This window comes from Sciurus vulgaris (assembly GCF_902686455.1).
Source record: "Sciurus vulgaris genome assembly, chromosome: 5".
NCBI lineage: Eukaryota > Metazoa > Chordata > Mammalia > Rodentia > Sciuridae > Sciurus > Sciurus vulgaris.
The window spans coordinates 74,306,820-74,322,605 of record NC_136465.1 but is presented as its reverse complement, the minus strand read 5'-3'; the positions used below and the strand labels follow the sequence as shown (position 1 = coordinate 74,322,605).

The following is a 15,786-nucleotide window of genomic DNA, read 5'->3' as shown; positions in this document are numbered from 1 at the left end:
TGGAGGTACCAATAGGTAGGTGGAAATAGCAATTAGGAAAGAGATCTGAGTGGAAGATAAAAATGTGGCATCAACATTCAGCTGGTAGTTGAAGCCACGGGCTAGGACAGAGGCACCTGGTAGAAGCGGGAATAGGACCAGAGAACTCCACCGCCACCTCACCATATTACAGAAAATTAGGAGCAATCTTACTGATACTCTCACTCCCTTCTTTCTGTAGAAAGGAACCAAGGCTTAGTGTCCCTGGTGTTTCCCAGGGCAAGGAGAGCACAGGAATGATGTTCCCACAGTGGCTCACTCTTCTAGATAACTCCATCTGTTTTATTCCTTTACCACTTGGACCAGAGAACCAGTGGCCCAAAAGGCCAAGGAAGGACCAGAATCTGTCTGACCTCAGGCTGGACTGCCAGGTCAGCATGGCAAGGCTGAGGCCACTCAGCAACCATGTCAGGAGAGCCATGTGGACAAAGCAAAGGTCCCCTGGGTTGAGGGCCACAGACTGATCAGCAAAGAGAGCTCCAGATCCCTTTTAGTTCCAGACAGCAGAGTTGCCTGCCTTCTCCCTGAACTCCCAGACTTGGAGCCCATGTCGTCAGGCAGGATGTGCCAAGTGATAGGGAGAGGCTGGCGGTGTCCCCTACAAAGCATGCAGCATCTGTCCAGGTGTCTGTGGCATTTCCTGAGTTGTTTGTTATTTTATGGGGGTACTGAAGGAAGGAGACAGTGAGAGCCACCTGCCCCCATATTACCTTCCCACTAGCCTGGAACCCTAGGGATTTATCTGTCAGTCCTGCCCCTTCAGACCTGAATGGCCCTGAGACCCCGTTGCCTGCCACCCACGCCCACACAGGATCAGGCAGGTAGAAGGCAGCTCCTTGAGTTTTTTCTTATTGTTTTATTTGAAAACCCTAGGGTGTGTCCCCTCCCTCGCCACACCCATCACCTTCCCTCACCCCAGGACATGACGATGCCACACGCACACACAAGGCGGTGAGCTGCACACAGGAACACAGGGGCTGCGCTCACGACAACATTGAAAAAATATACATTATATATAATACACCTGGGGCTCCCCTCTCCCTCCCATCCCCACAACCTAGCCACAAGCAGGTCATGAAAGAAGGGGCAGGAGCTATAGGACCTCAGGACTGCAAAGGCAGGAGGAAAGAGGACAACAAAGGAAGGAAACGGGGAGAGGTGGAGGAGCAGGGATCCCCAGAGTGAAATGGAAATAGAGGAGGGGATCAGAAGAGAGGCAGGGAAGGCCTGGCCTTCCTCCTCCACGGAGCCCAGGGGAGGAGGGCATCCCGTGGACGGGACAGAGTAGAGAAGGGCAGAGCAGAGGATTTCCCTTGATCCCACCTGTCCCAGCCATGGCTAATGCCGTCCCCTCCCCAGTACAGTGCGTGACTGGTTGGGGGCAGACAGAGACATGGTGAGCCAAGGGGGCAGCTGCCACGGGAGGCAGAAAGGACAGCCAGAGTCACCCAGCCCAGATGCCACAGGGAATGACAGCCCAGAGACAGGAGGGGTAGGAGGGAGGAGAAAGAGTTGGGGCAACTCCAGTGGGGTCCGCTGGGGTTTTGAGACTAAAGGACAGCTCTTCTGGAGAACTCTCTCCCTCTCGGTCTCTCTTCTCTAAGAATGTCCTTCTCCCTTTCTTTCCTGGGCGTCTCTGTCTCACCGGGGCAGAATTCTTTCTCTCTCTGGTCCAGGATGTAGGCCTTAGTAGCGATGTGGAGGGCTCTCGATGATGCGTCTCTCGTCACTGCTAGGGGAGTCAGCTGCCTCTGAGTCACTGCTGTCCTCCTCCTCCTGCTGGCCACCAGCAGCCCCCGCCACACAGGCTTGCCGATTCTGATAGGACTGGAGAGGGTGGAAACAGCGAGGACAAAGATCACACCCAGGGTCTCTCCTTTAGGAGCCATGCCTCCCTCAGTCCCCTTACCCTCTCCCTACCTCACTCCCAGTCTGAACCTTCTTCCTCCCTACTCACTGCAACAAGAGCTTTCACATGGGACCCAGGGGTCTTGACTGGGTATGTTCCAGGTGAGCTTCACTCCATAGACCTCCCCATTCCTCAGAGCCACTCACCTCCATAGGATTCACAATAATGGTGAGAGCAGAGTCATCCCAGAAGAGGTCCGGGTCTTTGGGGTCACTGGAGGCCCCTGGGGGTCCACCAGTCCCTGAGACGCGGCGGTGAAGGGAGTGGATGCGCACAAGGCCCAGGATGACCATGAGCACCAGGAAGCCCACACACACCACAATGATGAGGGTCGCGGCACTGGGGACCACTGTGGGGAGAGTGGGGAGGTCAGCATGACACAAGTGGGGGCCTCAGGCCCAGGGAGGAGTGGGGAGGGATTTGGGGGAAGAGGCTGCCAGGCAGAGGAAGTCCCCAGTTAGGACAAGACAGCATCCACAGTGGCCCAGAAGAAGACAGTCTGAGAAACAGAATCCACTAGTTAGGACAAGAAACAGGAGAGGGAGGGAAGGAGAATGGCTACAGCAATAGCCAAGGGGAGCCACAGACAGGAAGGCTGATGGGAAAAGAAGGCACAGGACACCGCCCTGCCACGAACAACCCTGGCATCAGCAGAGACAGAGGACAGGGACTGGAATCTGCCTAGTCTTTCTGCATGTGCCTTACCCAGACACCACTCAATCTAGAAAGCCCAGTACCCAGAGGAAACAGAACAGAGCACTACAGAAGCTTGATGGACAGGAGGGGAAGCAGACTCCCAACTTAGCCTGGCTGCTTGAAAGCAGGCCCCAAGACTGGGGACAGGTCCAAGGGGCAAGGAGAAACCCCTTCTCTTACCCACCTGATCTGGGCTCATTCCTGCTGGGTGACACCTCCCTTCTTCTTGAGGGCTGGAGGCTCCTGGTGGTTTGGGGCTTCTCCCTAGTCATCTCCCCCTGAGGCAGCCCTGCCTCCTCCTTGGCCCTACCATGCCTCTGGCCCTGCTGCCTCACTTTGATGCCCAGGTTCAGGGGGGCAAGGACCCTGACAGGCAGTGAGAAACGGAAGGGCACAAGTACTTTCACAAGGACCCTTGAGCTGATGGCAGCAAAGCAGATATGCATGCATAGGTACATACCCAGGAAGAATGTGTGGGCACACAGCTGGACAAATGTTGCCATGCCCCTCAACTGAGCTAGGCCTCTGCCAGCCTGCACACCTGCCCTCACCAGACACCTGGCAGCCTGCTCACACCACGGGATTAATAAAATCCATCTAAGGGTCTCTAGCAAAGCATACAAAAGCCATATGGGTGACATCACCCAGCTCCCTGCCAGCTGAGCAGACCAAGCAAGCCCCTGAAGGAAGATGTAAACAGTATAGACTTGGGCTGTGAGGGCTACAGAGCAAACAGCCCTGTACACAACCCTGCCTCTTTTCTGCAAACACATACGTAGCACTCGGAGAAGCATGAGGAAGCAAAGAGGGAGAGCCCACAGTACCAGGGACAGCAAGTGTAAGTAGAGACCCCACAGACGCAAGCCCAGGCCCAGGGCCCTTGCGGGCATCTGGGTCACTACACGCCACATGGTTCACACCACTACATGGCAGCTCAACCCTGGGCTTAGTCTATGTGTGTGTGTCCTAGACACACATACACACACACCCACAGATTAGCAGTCACATAAGCAAGCCCCCAGAGGTATATGCACACACACACACACACACACACACACACACACAATATTACATTCCAACCCAGTTCCAAATTTACCCACATTACATGATCACATATCAAGAGACAGAGCAAAGCACAGAGAAGCACATGGCACAGGAGCCCCTCACCGCACAACCTGCTGCAGACCCTTCCTCACCAGCAGTCAAACACTCCTGCTGCCACCCGCTCCAGGGCCAACCAGGTGAGTGAAAACACCAGGACTAGGCAGGCCAGCCACCCACGCACCTCCCTGAGGCCACCCAGATGGCTCTCTGCCAAGTTGATACCCATCCTGACCCGACCTACAGCCCATTTGGAGCCACTTGCAGAGCACAGCTGGCTCTGCAGGGCAGAGTGGGTAGGCTTCCTGGGCACTAACTAGCTCCAAGACAAAGATTGGCCTGCCTGGATCAGCATTCCTCAACTGGCTGGAGATCAGGAAGGAGGAGAGAAGGGGACAGAGCTGCCCTTTCTGTGCACCTGCTCCAAACAGTCCCTCCCAGGTCTCCAAGTCAAAGGAAAAGACCTGGTGGTGGGTGACCCACCAGCAGATGGCCCCTGTGGCTAAACCCAGGCTCTAGAAGGAGTGGCAACGCCATCCTCGGAGTGGGCCCACAGCAGGTGAACAGGCACTATGGGCACAACAAGAACAAGCCACACTTCTGGTGAGTGCCTTATCAAAAGCATTTGTCCTAATGGGCGTGGCACACGCCTGTAATCCCAGAGGCTCAGGAGGCTGAGGCAAGGGGATTATAAAGCCAAAGCCAGTCTCCGAAATTAGTGAGGCTCTAAGCAACTTAGTAAGATTCTGTCTGTAAATAAAAAATAAAAAGAGCTGGGGATGCAGCTCAATGGTTAAATGCCCCTGGGTTCAATCCCTAGTACCAATAAATAAATTATCCCTCTGAGCCCCTGGCCTGGTGAAGGAAATGACAAGTTGATTACTAGGAATAAGGAAGGACCATCAGAAAGACAAAATGCAGATACTCTGTGTAGCCAAACAAGTCTGGTTAATTAAGTTAAGACGAGCCAGGAGACCAGGGAGATGGGAGGATTTTTAGCTACCGACAAAAATTTACATTTAAGAAGTCCAGTCAACATTTCTTGCTGCATTAGATCCTAGCAGTTAATTCTTCCCTTGAATGACCTCTATGACTGACCTTAAGGGGCGTTTTAGCAAATGGCCCATGTAATCAGAACAGCACTATTGAAAGCCCTATCTACAGCCCCACATAGTGCCCTCTTTATGAAGAAAGTGCTTCAGGAGAGAAGTCTTCTGATCTCAGTCCCAGAACTTCTCTAGAAATTCCAATTGGTCCCTGTTCTATGACTTCCATAACTTCTCAGGTTTCCTTTTGCTTTAGCCACAAGGAAGTTCAGAATCAAAATTATGGTCTATACTTACAACTGCACTGTATCTAAGAGTATGTATTTTATAAACTGACTTTATTCTTTTGCTTCATTTTATTCTTCTTTCATCATTATCCCTTCCTCATTATTTCCTAGTTCATATTCTTTTTATTAAGTGTCGTTGTTTTTGTGTGTTTGTTTGTTTCGTTTTTGTTGCAATACTGGGAATCAAACTCAGGACCTCATGTAGTTTAAGGCAAGTGCTATACCATGGAGCTAGAGCCCCAACCTTTTTTCTTTTATTTTTACACAGGGTCTCACTAAGTTGCTTAGACTGGTCTCAAACTTGCAATCCTCCTGCCTCAGTCTCCCTAGTAGCTGGTATTACAGACATGTGTCATTGCACCAGGTGTGTTGTTGTTTTTTGGTTTTGGGTTTTTTTGGTTGGTTGGTTAGTTGGTGTTTGGTTTTTTGTTGAAATAGGGTCTCGCTATGCTACCAGGCTGGCCTTAAACTCCTGGGCTCAAGTCATCCTTTCTGCCTCAGCTGCCTAAGGAGCTAGCCAATGTCCCTGTGCTGGCTCATTTTCTTTTTAATCCTATTTCTTCGTGGGTCTTTCTGCAAAGCTTCAGATAATTGTAGGAAACAGTAGGAAAATGACTTCCAAACTTTTCTGCCCAATGAACTCAAGTAAGGATCTTTAAACTCATTGATACCTGGTGTCCTCAGCCCCATACAGTCTGATCTCATCCATTGGATGTCACTTAAACACCAGGATTTTTTAAAGCTCCCCAGATGACTCTGATGTACATCAAAGTTTGGAACAACTACATAAATACATAAATAATGTCTTCATCAACTCAGACAACCTTGCTCTCCCTAACCATAAACACCCTTAATCACCCTCTCAAATTCTCAAATTTACATTCTTTCTCATGCTCCTCATATTCAGAGAAGACCTTCTTCTCTCTATGGTCCAAGTTCAAACTTTACATATCCACAAAACCTTCCCTGACGGTCCCAATACACACCAATCTTAGGAGCTGCAGAGAAACGTGCCTTAGTTCCACTGGAGGAGATCACATCTCTGCTTCTATATGATTACAGCTGGATATTGTGAAACCACAGTTCTGCAACACCACTTTTGGACTTCGGAGGTGAAAGGGAGGGAGCACCTTGAGGAGTCAGAAAAGGCATGTGAAAAGGTCACCTGAGAGGTAGGCAATGTCCTCAGGGAAACTGTGAACCCTGTGCCCACTCAGGCTGAAATAAGGGAAGAAGGAAAAGCAGGCTGCTATTCTAATTAAACTCTCGGGGCGGGGGCTGGATGTGGCAGCCACACCTTTAATTCCAGTGAGTCACAAGGCTGAGGCAAGAGGATTGAAAGTTCAAAGCCAGCCTCAGCGATTTAGTAAGGCCCTAAGCAATTTAGTGAGACCCTGTCTCAAAATGAAAAAGGACTGGGGATGTGGCTCAGTGGTAGAGCACTTGAGGTCCCTGGGTTCAATCCCCAGTTTCACCCCCACCCCCAAATCTCAGAGGAAAGCTCAGTTGACCCAGACACTGGCTTAGAACAAAGGACAGGAAGCCTGAGCTTCACCATAGGGAGAAAAGGAGTTAACACCTGTAAGCATCAGCCCCACTCACAGCATCTCTGGCGGGTAGTGGGTGAGAAATGCTGCCTATGGGACCAGCCAGTGCAGGGTAGCTGGACACCCCATGGGAGGAAGTTCTGTAACATTGGGCTGGGGTTGCAGCTCAGTGGGATAGCACTTGCCTAGCACGGTGAAGCACTGTGTTTGGTCCTCAGCACTGCATATAAATAAATAAAGGTATTGTGTCCATCTACAGCTAAAAATATTAAAAAAAAAAAAAAACAAGGACTACCTCACCTGGGGTCTCCTACCAAAATAGAATAGAATAAAGAGGTTGTAGCTCAGTGGTAGAGCACATGCCTACCATGTGTGAGGAGGCACTGGATTTGATTCTCAGTACCGTATATAAATAAATGAATCAAATAAAGGTCCATCAACAACTTAAAAAAAAAAAAGAGAGAGAGAAAGAGAATCTTATCAGGCCCAGAAGCACACCCAGATCTCCAAGAAAAGAATGAGAGAAAGAACTAAGGAGTCATAGGGGATATAGATACGACTAGCCCCAAGTGTTTAAAAAAAAAAAAAAAGACACACATACACACACACAAAACAAAACAGGTTTCGTTTGTTAGTATGTCTAAAATACTGGGTGAAGTGTCTTTGAACCTTTGCAACTTGATTACACCTTATATCCCCTCTCTCTTCTATTCCCATCTACTTTGCTGTAACAAATCGCAGTAGAACTGACAGAAAGGACTCTGCAGCTGTTTTTGTGGAGACAGCCAGTCCCAGGGACAAGGAAACACAGAGACAGTGTAGGTGGAGGCCACTGCAAGAAGAGAAGAGACCGACTGAATACCTGGGAGGACCAGGGGAGCTAGCCTGATGAAAAAATTTTGGGAAGCCCCTCAGGAGCCCCCAATTAGGTACAACTCTAAAGTAATGAGACTAAAAAAGCATAACCATGTGAGGAGGAGGTTGAGGGCCATGGTTAGTGCATGTGATTTGGAATCATGTTGCTTGGACTTAAATCTAGTTCCATCTTTTTTCTAGCTGTGTGCCCTTGGGTAAGATATTTGACCTCTTTGTGCCTCTGTTTCCTTATATTTAAAGGGAGTACTATTTCATTTTTGGTTTGTAATGGCAAAATGAGTTAATACATGTGAACCCATTAACACAGACAGCAAGAGCCTGTTTGTTGGTATTACCATTACATGTATTGAGATGAATGCTTACTTTCATGGTACTGTTCAGTGACCCTGAACTTCCCTGAAGAAAGCATTTGTGGAACTCCCTGGGGAGTTGGTTTCAGAGTCTGTGTCACAACCCTTTGACATTTTTCCAAAAGTGACAAGTCTATGACCTTTGATAGTGGTTTTAATGTTTAAAAAAGTAGAATGATATCCAGAGCCAACTCTGACAAAAGTAGATGATGAAGTTGGATAATACTGAACTGGGTTAAAAGTGAAGTAGGTCCCCAAAATTACAAAAATAAATATACCTCCTGAATGGGCTTTGAAAAAAAATTCTAAAGAGGGATTCCAAAAATCACTTTCAGCAATGTCAGCATCATTATTCATTTTTTTAGTAATGAAGACTTGTTTTATAATATTAAGTATAAACATCAGGTTACAAAATAGTTTGATCTCAATTTCTAAAAAGAGAAAAATAGGCATAGAAAAAAGACTGGAACATAATATACCGTAAGGCAAGGCACATTTTTTTTCTGTATACTTGTATTTTCTAGTTTTTCTACAAATGAGCAATTTGTACTGGAAAATAATTGTACTGTGGTAAAGGGCCATGGTTGGGAAGTGAGATTGCTTTAAAGGCAGCACCCCATCTGGAGGTAACACTTTGCATATTTTGTTCTAGAAATACTCTTATGACTTTACAGATAGCACATAATGACACATGTAAAAGTACCAACTCTCTCCTTGAAGACAGGAATTGTATCTGTTCTATAATATTTTATATCCCAAATAGCATCTTAGGACAGTGCTAGTACCTTGTAGGTGCTTAATGAATGCTTGATAGCTCCACTGCATAGGATCTCTAAGTCCAGAGCTAATTTGGGAGAAGGTTCGTCAACAGGAACAACAGACACCTAAGCCACACCTTGACTTATGATTCCAGGCACAAGTGTCCCTTCAGTAACTCAGGGCATACCTTGTTCACAAGGGAGTCAATGACTCAGCAGGATAAAGGGATTAGTCCACAGCTGTCAACTAAAACAGGTACCACAGGAAACAGAATCAACTGGTCTCCCCTCTCCTCTCCTCCCAAGGGTGGAAAGGAGTAATACCAGTGACCACCCCTCACTTGACACCCACCTCTCTTGCCAGGACCCAGTTAGCCTTACGTACTGGAGTTCCGGTGGGAGCTGGCCAAGCTGTGTCCCGCCATCTCAGGAAGAGGCTGGTGACCACGGTGCAGAAACTGCTGGGAGCTGAGGACATGGCTGGGGTGGGCAACCCGGTTCATGCTGTGCAGGACATTGACCTGGGCAGAGGGAGGGCTCCATGGGCACAATGCTTCTCCCAAGGCCCCTCCTCACTCCTTCAGAGCACAGCTCCATATCTGAAATCCTGCCCACCACTGTCGAGTTGAGTCCACCCCACCCTCGCTCCTTGCCAGGGGATAGTAGCTGTGGAAAAAAGGAGATTTTCTGGGTACCTCAACGATGAACTCATTGCTGGAGTAGCGGCCATTCATTTCTGAGCAGGAGAGACGGAATTTCCTGGAGTAAAGGGCAGCTCCATGTCGTAGCCGATAACGAGCCTGCCTCAAGATCTCTTCATACACAGTGATGCTCTCCACCCCTGGGGAGGAGGTAGACTCAGTGCAGGACCCTGGACTCCCACTAGCTGACAAAGCCATAGAAGGGATTTTTCACACCCCACAACAGGATGTGTCAGAGGAAGAAATGCTCCCCCCCCACTTGGATGGACTTGGGTAAAGCAACTAAGGCAGTTTTCTGCTTTGTCCTTCTCTACTAACTCAGTTGCTTCTAGGTAAGAATGAAAAGGAGGAAATAAGGATATCCTGCAAGACAGAAGGGAGGAGGCAAGCAGAAAGGAAACAGGGAACACACAGCTTCAGTGAGGCCCTGGGAGGGAATGACAATAGGAGGGAACTGGTCATAGCACCTTCTTCTGTTCCAGTGGGAGCTGGCCACCGGAAGGGCCCTGAGGAAGGCCCTTCAGAGAATAGCAGCCTTCCTTTGCAAATCACCAAAGCATCACTCCCCACTAGTCATTATGAGATGAGCACTTAACTTAAAGCTATGGTGTGTACATGAGACAGGGAGATGGAAGATAGAGAAGATGACCAGTACTACCAAACAGCTAGATGAGCTAGCTAGTCTGGGAAGACTGAGCCAGAGGAGGAGAGAGATGAAGGAGATCTAACGGAGAACAGAAGTGGAAGCAGAAGTGGAAGTGAGCCAGACTATGGAGAGGAGAGGGAGGAGAGAAATTGCCAGAGCTCACACCCCAGCACACTTCCCCAATGGACAATCTGGAAGTCAAAAGATCTTCCAGCTAGGAAGGTACAAGTTGGCACTTGGTCACATCCCTGGGCCTGGAAAAAGGACACTCTGGGTCTCCTAAGAATTTAATCAAAGGGAGAGGCACACACACAAAAAGAGGACAGGCTCTCAGGCCCCACTGACCAGCAATGGTGAGGTAGGCTGATGTGTTGGTGAGCTCCAGCCCTCGTTGCTGCAAGGACGCCATGTCCAAGAGCAGGCTTTCCCGCTCAGGGTCTAGGTCATCCCCCACCAGGGAAATTTCACAGCCATCCAGGTTGTGCACAATCTCATCCGACATACGCGTGTCTGTCACTGGGTGGGAAGAGTCAGGGTCTGGGTCAGAGCTGGTTCCGCTGAGGTTGTGAAGTCCACCATTATCATCATCACCTTATAGCCACTGGCCCCACCCCAAAGGGCATCCTTAAGGGAAATCAGTCTTTGTTTTCATGATCATTCCACAGTGGTTTCTTTATACCCATGGGCCTCCCACCGCTCTGTTTCTTAAGTGTGAGTTGTACTAGTCAGTAACCCTGAAAGGTTACTAGCCCAGACATCTGGATGATGTCGCTTCCTGGATCATCCTCACCTGTGCCCTGCCAACTCTCATCCTTTTTGGCTTCCACCTGGTGAGAAATGGAGCAAGTGATTTGAAGATCAGGGAACAAAGGGACCCCCTCAGGTCCCTCAAAGTCTGCAGCTGGGCGGGCAAAATGAGTGGTGCCACTTAGCAGGATCTGCGGGGCGTCAGGCTGAAGAACCACCACGTAGCCCTCCACTTCAGGGATGGAGACACAGGATTCTTCGCTGAAACATCTATGTGAGAAAGGGGAAATAAGCAGTTTCATTGCCCCCTCCCTGAAAATTGTTTCATCCCTCTGGGCCTCCAGCTCTACAGTGCAGCCCTCATGTTAGAGCAGGGTTGGGGAGGAGACCATGTCTCTGCACCCCAATACCCACAGCAAAGATGGAGGGAAGGTCTCCTTTCCTGATAAGACGTCACTGCAGGAAAAGGTCAGGGACAGAAGGGGAGATGGTCCCAACCTGTGGGGGTGATCACATCATCAATGCCATGCCCCAAGACTATGGAATGTCTGTCAAGTTTTATTTTAATGAAAAATAAACTGAACTAACAAAAATGTATATACACACACAGTTCTTCACCAGGGAGTAAAAATTACATGGGTTCAGTATAATATCTGGCAGATATGTGACCCAAAATTTAAAAATGGGGAAAGGTGGAAATTCTATCAAGGGAGGTCCTCTTCCTTGGTGTATCTTCTATTCTCTGATATCAGAGATACTGACAGGGAGGTGAGATAATCTGACCTTGGACCTAGATCCACCCCCTGCAGTTTGGTGATCTGGGCCTTGGTCCTGGAGGATTCTGCCAAGCCAAATCAAACTACAGGACAGCTGCTCAGAAGCTGTTCCCAGGAGCACTTCCAGTCCCACCTTTTCCAAAAATAATGACACCTCACAATCACATAGCATTAACCAGTTTATGAAGAGTTTTGCCCATAGTCTTTCATAGTAAACTTGCTTTGATGTTGTACAATAGGGAGAAGGCACCTAAACTCTTAGATCAAACATCTGGCCACAAAAACTTGACAGTTTAAGAGTCAAGGTTTAAACTAAGGTCCACTGATCTTTCCACTAAACTGAAGCCACTATTTAGGGCCTAAGTTTTCACCAAGGGAATTTATTTATAAAGAAGTTCCATAATATATTTTTCATAGATTTTCAAAACAGTATGTGTTGGAAATTTCATCCCGAATACAACAGTGCCAGGAGGTGGGTTCTAACAGAAGGGGTTTAAATGGTGAGGGCTCCTCCTCATGAGTGGATTGATGCTGATTATAAAAGTCTCATGCTATGAATTTGATCTCTCCCTCCAACTCTCACTCTCTTTCTACCCTTCTACCATGGGATGATGCAGCAAGATAGCTCTCAACAAATGCCAGTCCCTCAGTCTAGGACTTTGAAGCCTCTAGAACTGTAAGAAACAAATCTCTACTATTTATAAATTACCTAGACTCAGTTATTCCATTATGGCAGCAGAAAACCAGCTAAGGAAATTAGTAACAAAAAAGTGGGGTATTGCTTAACCAATGCCTAAAATATGGAAACAGTTTTGGAACTGGTTAATGGGTGGAGGCTGAGACAGTTTTGAAGTGAATGCTGGAAAACAGTCTTTACTGCCATGAATGGAGCATTAAGGGTAATTCTAGTGGGGGTTCAGAGAGAAGAACTATAGGGAAAGAATGGAACTTCTTAGAGATTATTTAAGAGGAGATGATCAGAATGCTAGTAGAAATATGGACAGTAAAACCATTCTGATGAGGTCTCAGACAGAAGTGAGGATTATCTTATTGGAAACTGGAGAAAAGGCAATCCTTTTTATAAGTTGGCAAAGAATCTAACTGAGCTGTATTCATGCCTGAGGTTTTATGGAAAGAAGCATTTAAGAGCAATGAACTGGAATATCTGGCAGAAGAAATAGCCAAGCAAAATATTGCAAGGGTTGCATGACTACTTTTAACCACATATGGTAAAATGGAAAAAAAAAAAGAAATTATTTAGAGCTGGAATTTATAATCAGGTGCAGTGGTGCACATCTGTAATCCCAGCAACTCTGGAGGATTGCAAGTTAAAGGACTGTCTCTGCAATTTAGCAAGACTCTGTCTCGAAATAAAATTTTAAAATGGCTGTAGATGTAGCTCAGTGGTAAAGTGTCCCTGGGTTTGATCCCTAGTACCAGAAAATAAATAAAGATGGAATTTATAACTAAAAGGGAAAAAGAACTATAAGATTTAAAGGATTCATAGCCTGGTCAAGTAAAGAATGAAAAAGTGTGCTAAAGTATGACCAAACAACTCTCTAAAAAGGAATCAGCATGAATAGAAAGAAGTAAGGTAGCTGGGTGCGATGGTGTATTACTGTAATCCCAGCGACTTGGGAGGCTGAGGCAGGGGATTGTGAGTTCAAAGTTAGCCTCAGCAACTTGACGAGGCCCTGTCTTTAAATAAAGTATAGAAAAAGGGCTGAAGATGTGGCTCAGTGGTTAAGTGTCCCTGGGTTCAATCCCCTGTACCAAAGGAAAAAAAAAGAAAGAAGTAAGGTGTTAGGTATCAAGACAATGAGAGAATGTCCCCAAAGGTATTTCAGAGATCCTGAGGCAGTCCCAAGTGAACAACCCAGGGTACCCAAGAGAAATCATCATCCTCAGCCTTGTGCCACCGCCAGTCTTTGCTCCCCACATGCTGGTGCAGCACCCTTGACCATTGCTCAGCCATCCCAGACTCAGCTTAGACCACTTCTCTGAAGGGTGCGAGCAGTTAAGTCTTGGTGACATCCACATGGTGCTGACTTTGCAGGTGCTTAAAATACAAGAGCTATGGGGTCATGGCTTCCTTCACCTAGATGTCAAAGCATGTCACAGATAGCAGGGCACTCAGGAAGAGATTTCTCATAAGTACAGAGCCACGGCAGAGAGAACTAAGTGGGTCTATAGCTCAATACCCCTGCAGAAAGTTCCCACTAGGGTCATGCCTAGTGAAGTCATGGAAATGCAATCACCAGCTACAGAGCTACCTGCCTCTGACACCAACCTGGAAGAACACAGGCATGAGACTCCAAGCTGTGAGAGCTGCACATGGGCTGAGCCATGTAAGCGGGACTACTCAAGGCCTTGGGGGCTGAATCCCCACTTCAGTGTGTTCAGGAGGTAGCACATGGAGTAAGATTTAACTGGAATTTTAAAATTTAACATTGTTTGTCCTGTTTGTTTTTGGACTTGCTTGGGACCAGTTACCCTTTTTCTTTCTTGTTGTTCCCTTTTGGAATGGGAATGTCTATATTATGCTTGTCCCATCATGTATTTTGGAAATAGATAACTTGTTTAATTTCACAGGTTCACAGATGGAAGGGAATTTGCAGCAGAATGAATCATGCCTTGAATCTCACCCATCTCTGATTTAGATGAAACTCTGGACTTTGGATTTTAGAGTTAGTACTAGAATGAGCTAAGACTTTGGGGCCGTTGGGATGGCATGAACACATTTTGCATGTGAGAAAAACATGAATGGGGGGGACAAGGGCAGAATGCTATGGTTTGAACATGTCCCCCAAAACACGTGTTGGAAACTTACTCCCCAACACAGCAGTGAGGAGGTGGGGCCTAGTGGAAGGTCTTTTTAGGTCATGAGAGCTCCATTCCCATGAATGGATTAATGCTGATTATAAAGGGGCTTGAGGCTGTGAGCTCAAATTCTTGCTCTCTTGCTCTCCTCCCACACATAACCCTGCCCTTCCAACATGGAATAATGCAGCAAGGAACCCTATCCAGATGATGGCCCTTCAATCTTTAACTTCCCAGCCTCTAGAACTATAAAAAAGAAAAATGAAAAAAGAAAAAAGAAACTTGATTCTTTATAAATTACCCAGTCTCAGGTATTTTGTTATAGCAGCACAAAATTAAGACATTCCCCTTTGAAAAAATAATCTTCACAAGGCAGTGTAGGGACTGTGGTCCATATGCTTGTGTGTGCTAATTGAAATGATTTTGCAGAAAGGATTTAATTATCAGTGTTACTGAGCATGCCCAAGCTGGCTGTTAGAGCCAAAATGGAACAAGTATTCCCTCAACAAGTATGATGTGCCCAGAGCCCCTGAAGTTACCAATGCCCAGGACTTCCTGAGTTCCTGTACCAGAAAAATAACTCTAGCAGGCATCTCCAATGCAGTGAGTAATCCTGTAGTACATTACTGCTCTGGACACCCAAATAAGAATAGAAAGCTATCCCTGACCCAAAGAAACTCATGATCTGGTAAAGAGATTAGGTATGGCACCCAAACCTTAGACCAATGGACCAAAGAAAAAACCATGAGAGCACAGAGGAAAGAGAATGGAGTAGGGCACTTGGGAAAGAAAGGTACAAATAAGTCAGGAAAACTAGCAATTGAACTAGCTTTGAAAGAAGGCTAGACTTTGCCAAGGCAGAAGGTAGAGGGCATGGTGATGAGCACACTAAGGGGAGCAGAGGAAAGGCAGGCCAGTGCCAGATGGTTCGGGGCTTAAATGCCATGATAAGAATTCAGTTTATAAGTTTCATGCCATGGACACAAAGTCACTGGTATCTTTTTCATCAGGAGATCATGCTGATCAAAAATCAGATTTAAGATCACTTACCTAGCTTCAGGGTGGAAGGTGTACTAGAGCTAGATCACCGAGTTAGGAGGCAATCAGCCAGGTGAGAGGTAAGGAGAGTTTGGGTGGGAGGGGCAACAACAGAATCAGAAAAAGAGAAAACAGATTGCAAACACCTAGCACAGAGGCAGGACCTGGATGGCCTGGAAACTCCAGCTGGTGTGCAGAGGATGAAAACAGGAGGAGCCAAAGATGACTAAGGGCTTTCTAGCCTGGGTTATGTCAAGGACAGAGATGCCACTAGAAAGAGAAGTTAGGGGGAGTAGCTACTTTGGGCAGTGGTTAAAGTTAATTACTTCAGCATTAGCTCATCTGGGTTGAGGTGCTGGAAGATCATCTGGATAGAAGTTACAGAAAGCAGGTGTAAATTCTAAAGATGTGGAAAGAAGACAAAGTTGGAGAAAAAGGTGTGGTTTCCA

General features: G+C 47.1%; 1 protein-coding gene across 1 annotated transcript in view; it reads right to left on the bottom strand.

The window, feature by feature from the left end:
* Positions 1 to 907: 907 nt before the first annotated feature.
* The window catches only part of CLSTN3 (calsyntenin 3), a 30,239-nt gene continuing 15,360 nt past the window's right edge, over positions 908 to 15,786 (bottom strand). The window contains exons 13-18 of the mRNA XM_079140385.1: positions 10,747 to 10,973; positions 10,302 to 10,472; positions 9,305 to 9,450; positions 8,995 to 9,130; positions 2,095 to 2,297; positions 908 to 1,866 (exon numbers count right to left, since the gene is read on the bottom strand). Coding sequence (XP_078996511.1) covers positions 1,726 to 1,866; positions 2,095 to 2,297; positions 8,995 to 9,130; positions 9,305 to 9,450; positions 10,302 to 10,472; positions 10,747 to 10,973 — 1,024 coding nt within the window. The 3' untranslated portion in view covers positions 908 to 1,725. The remainder of the gene's footprint in view (positions 1,867 to 2,094; positions 2,298 to 8,994; positions 9,131 to 9,304; positions 9,451 to 10,301; positions 10,473 to 10,746; positions 10,974 to 15,786) is intronic.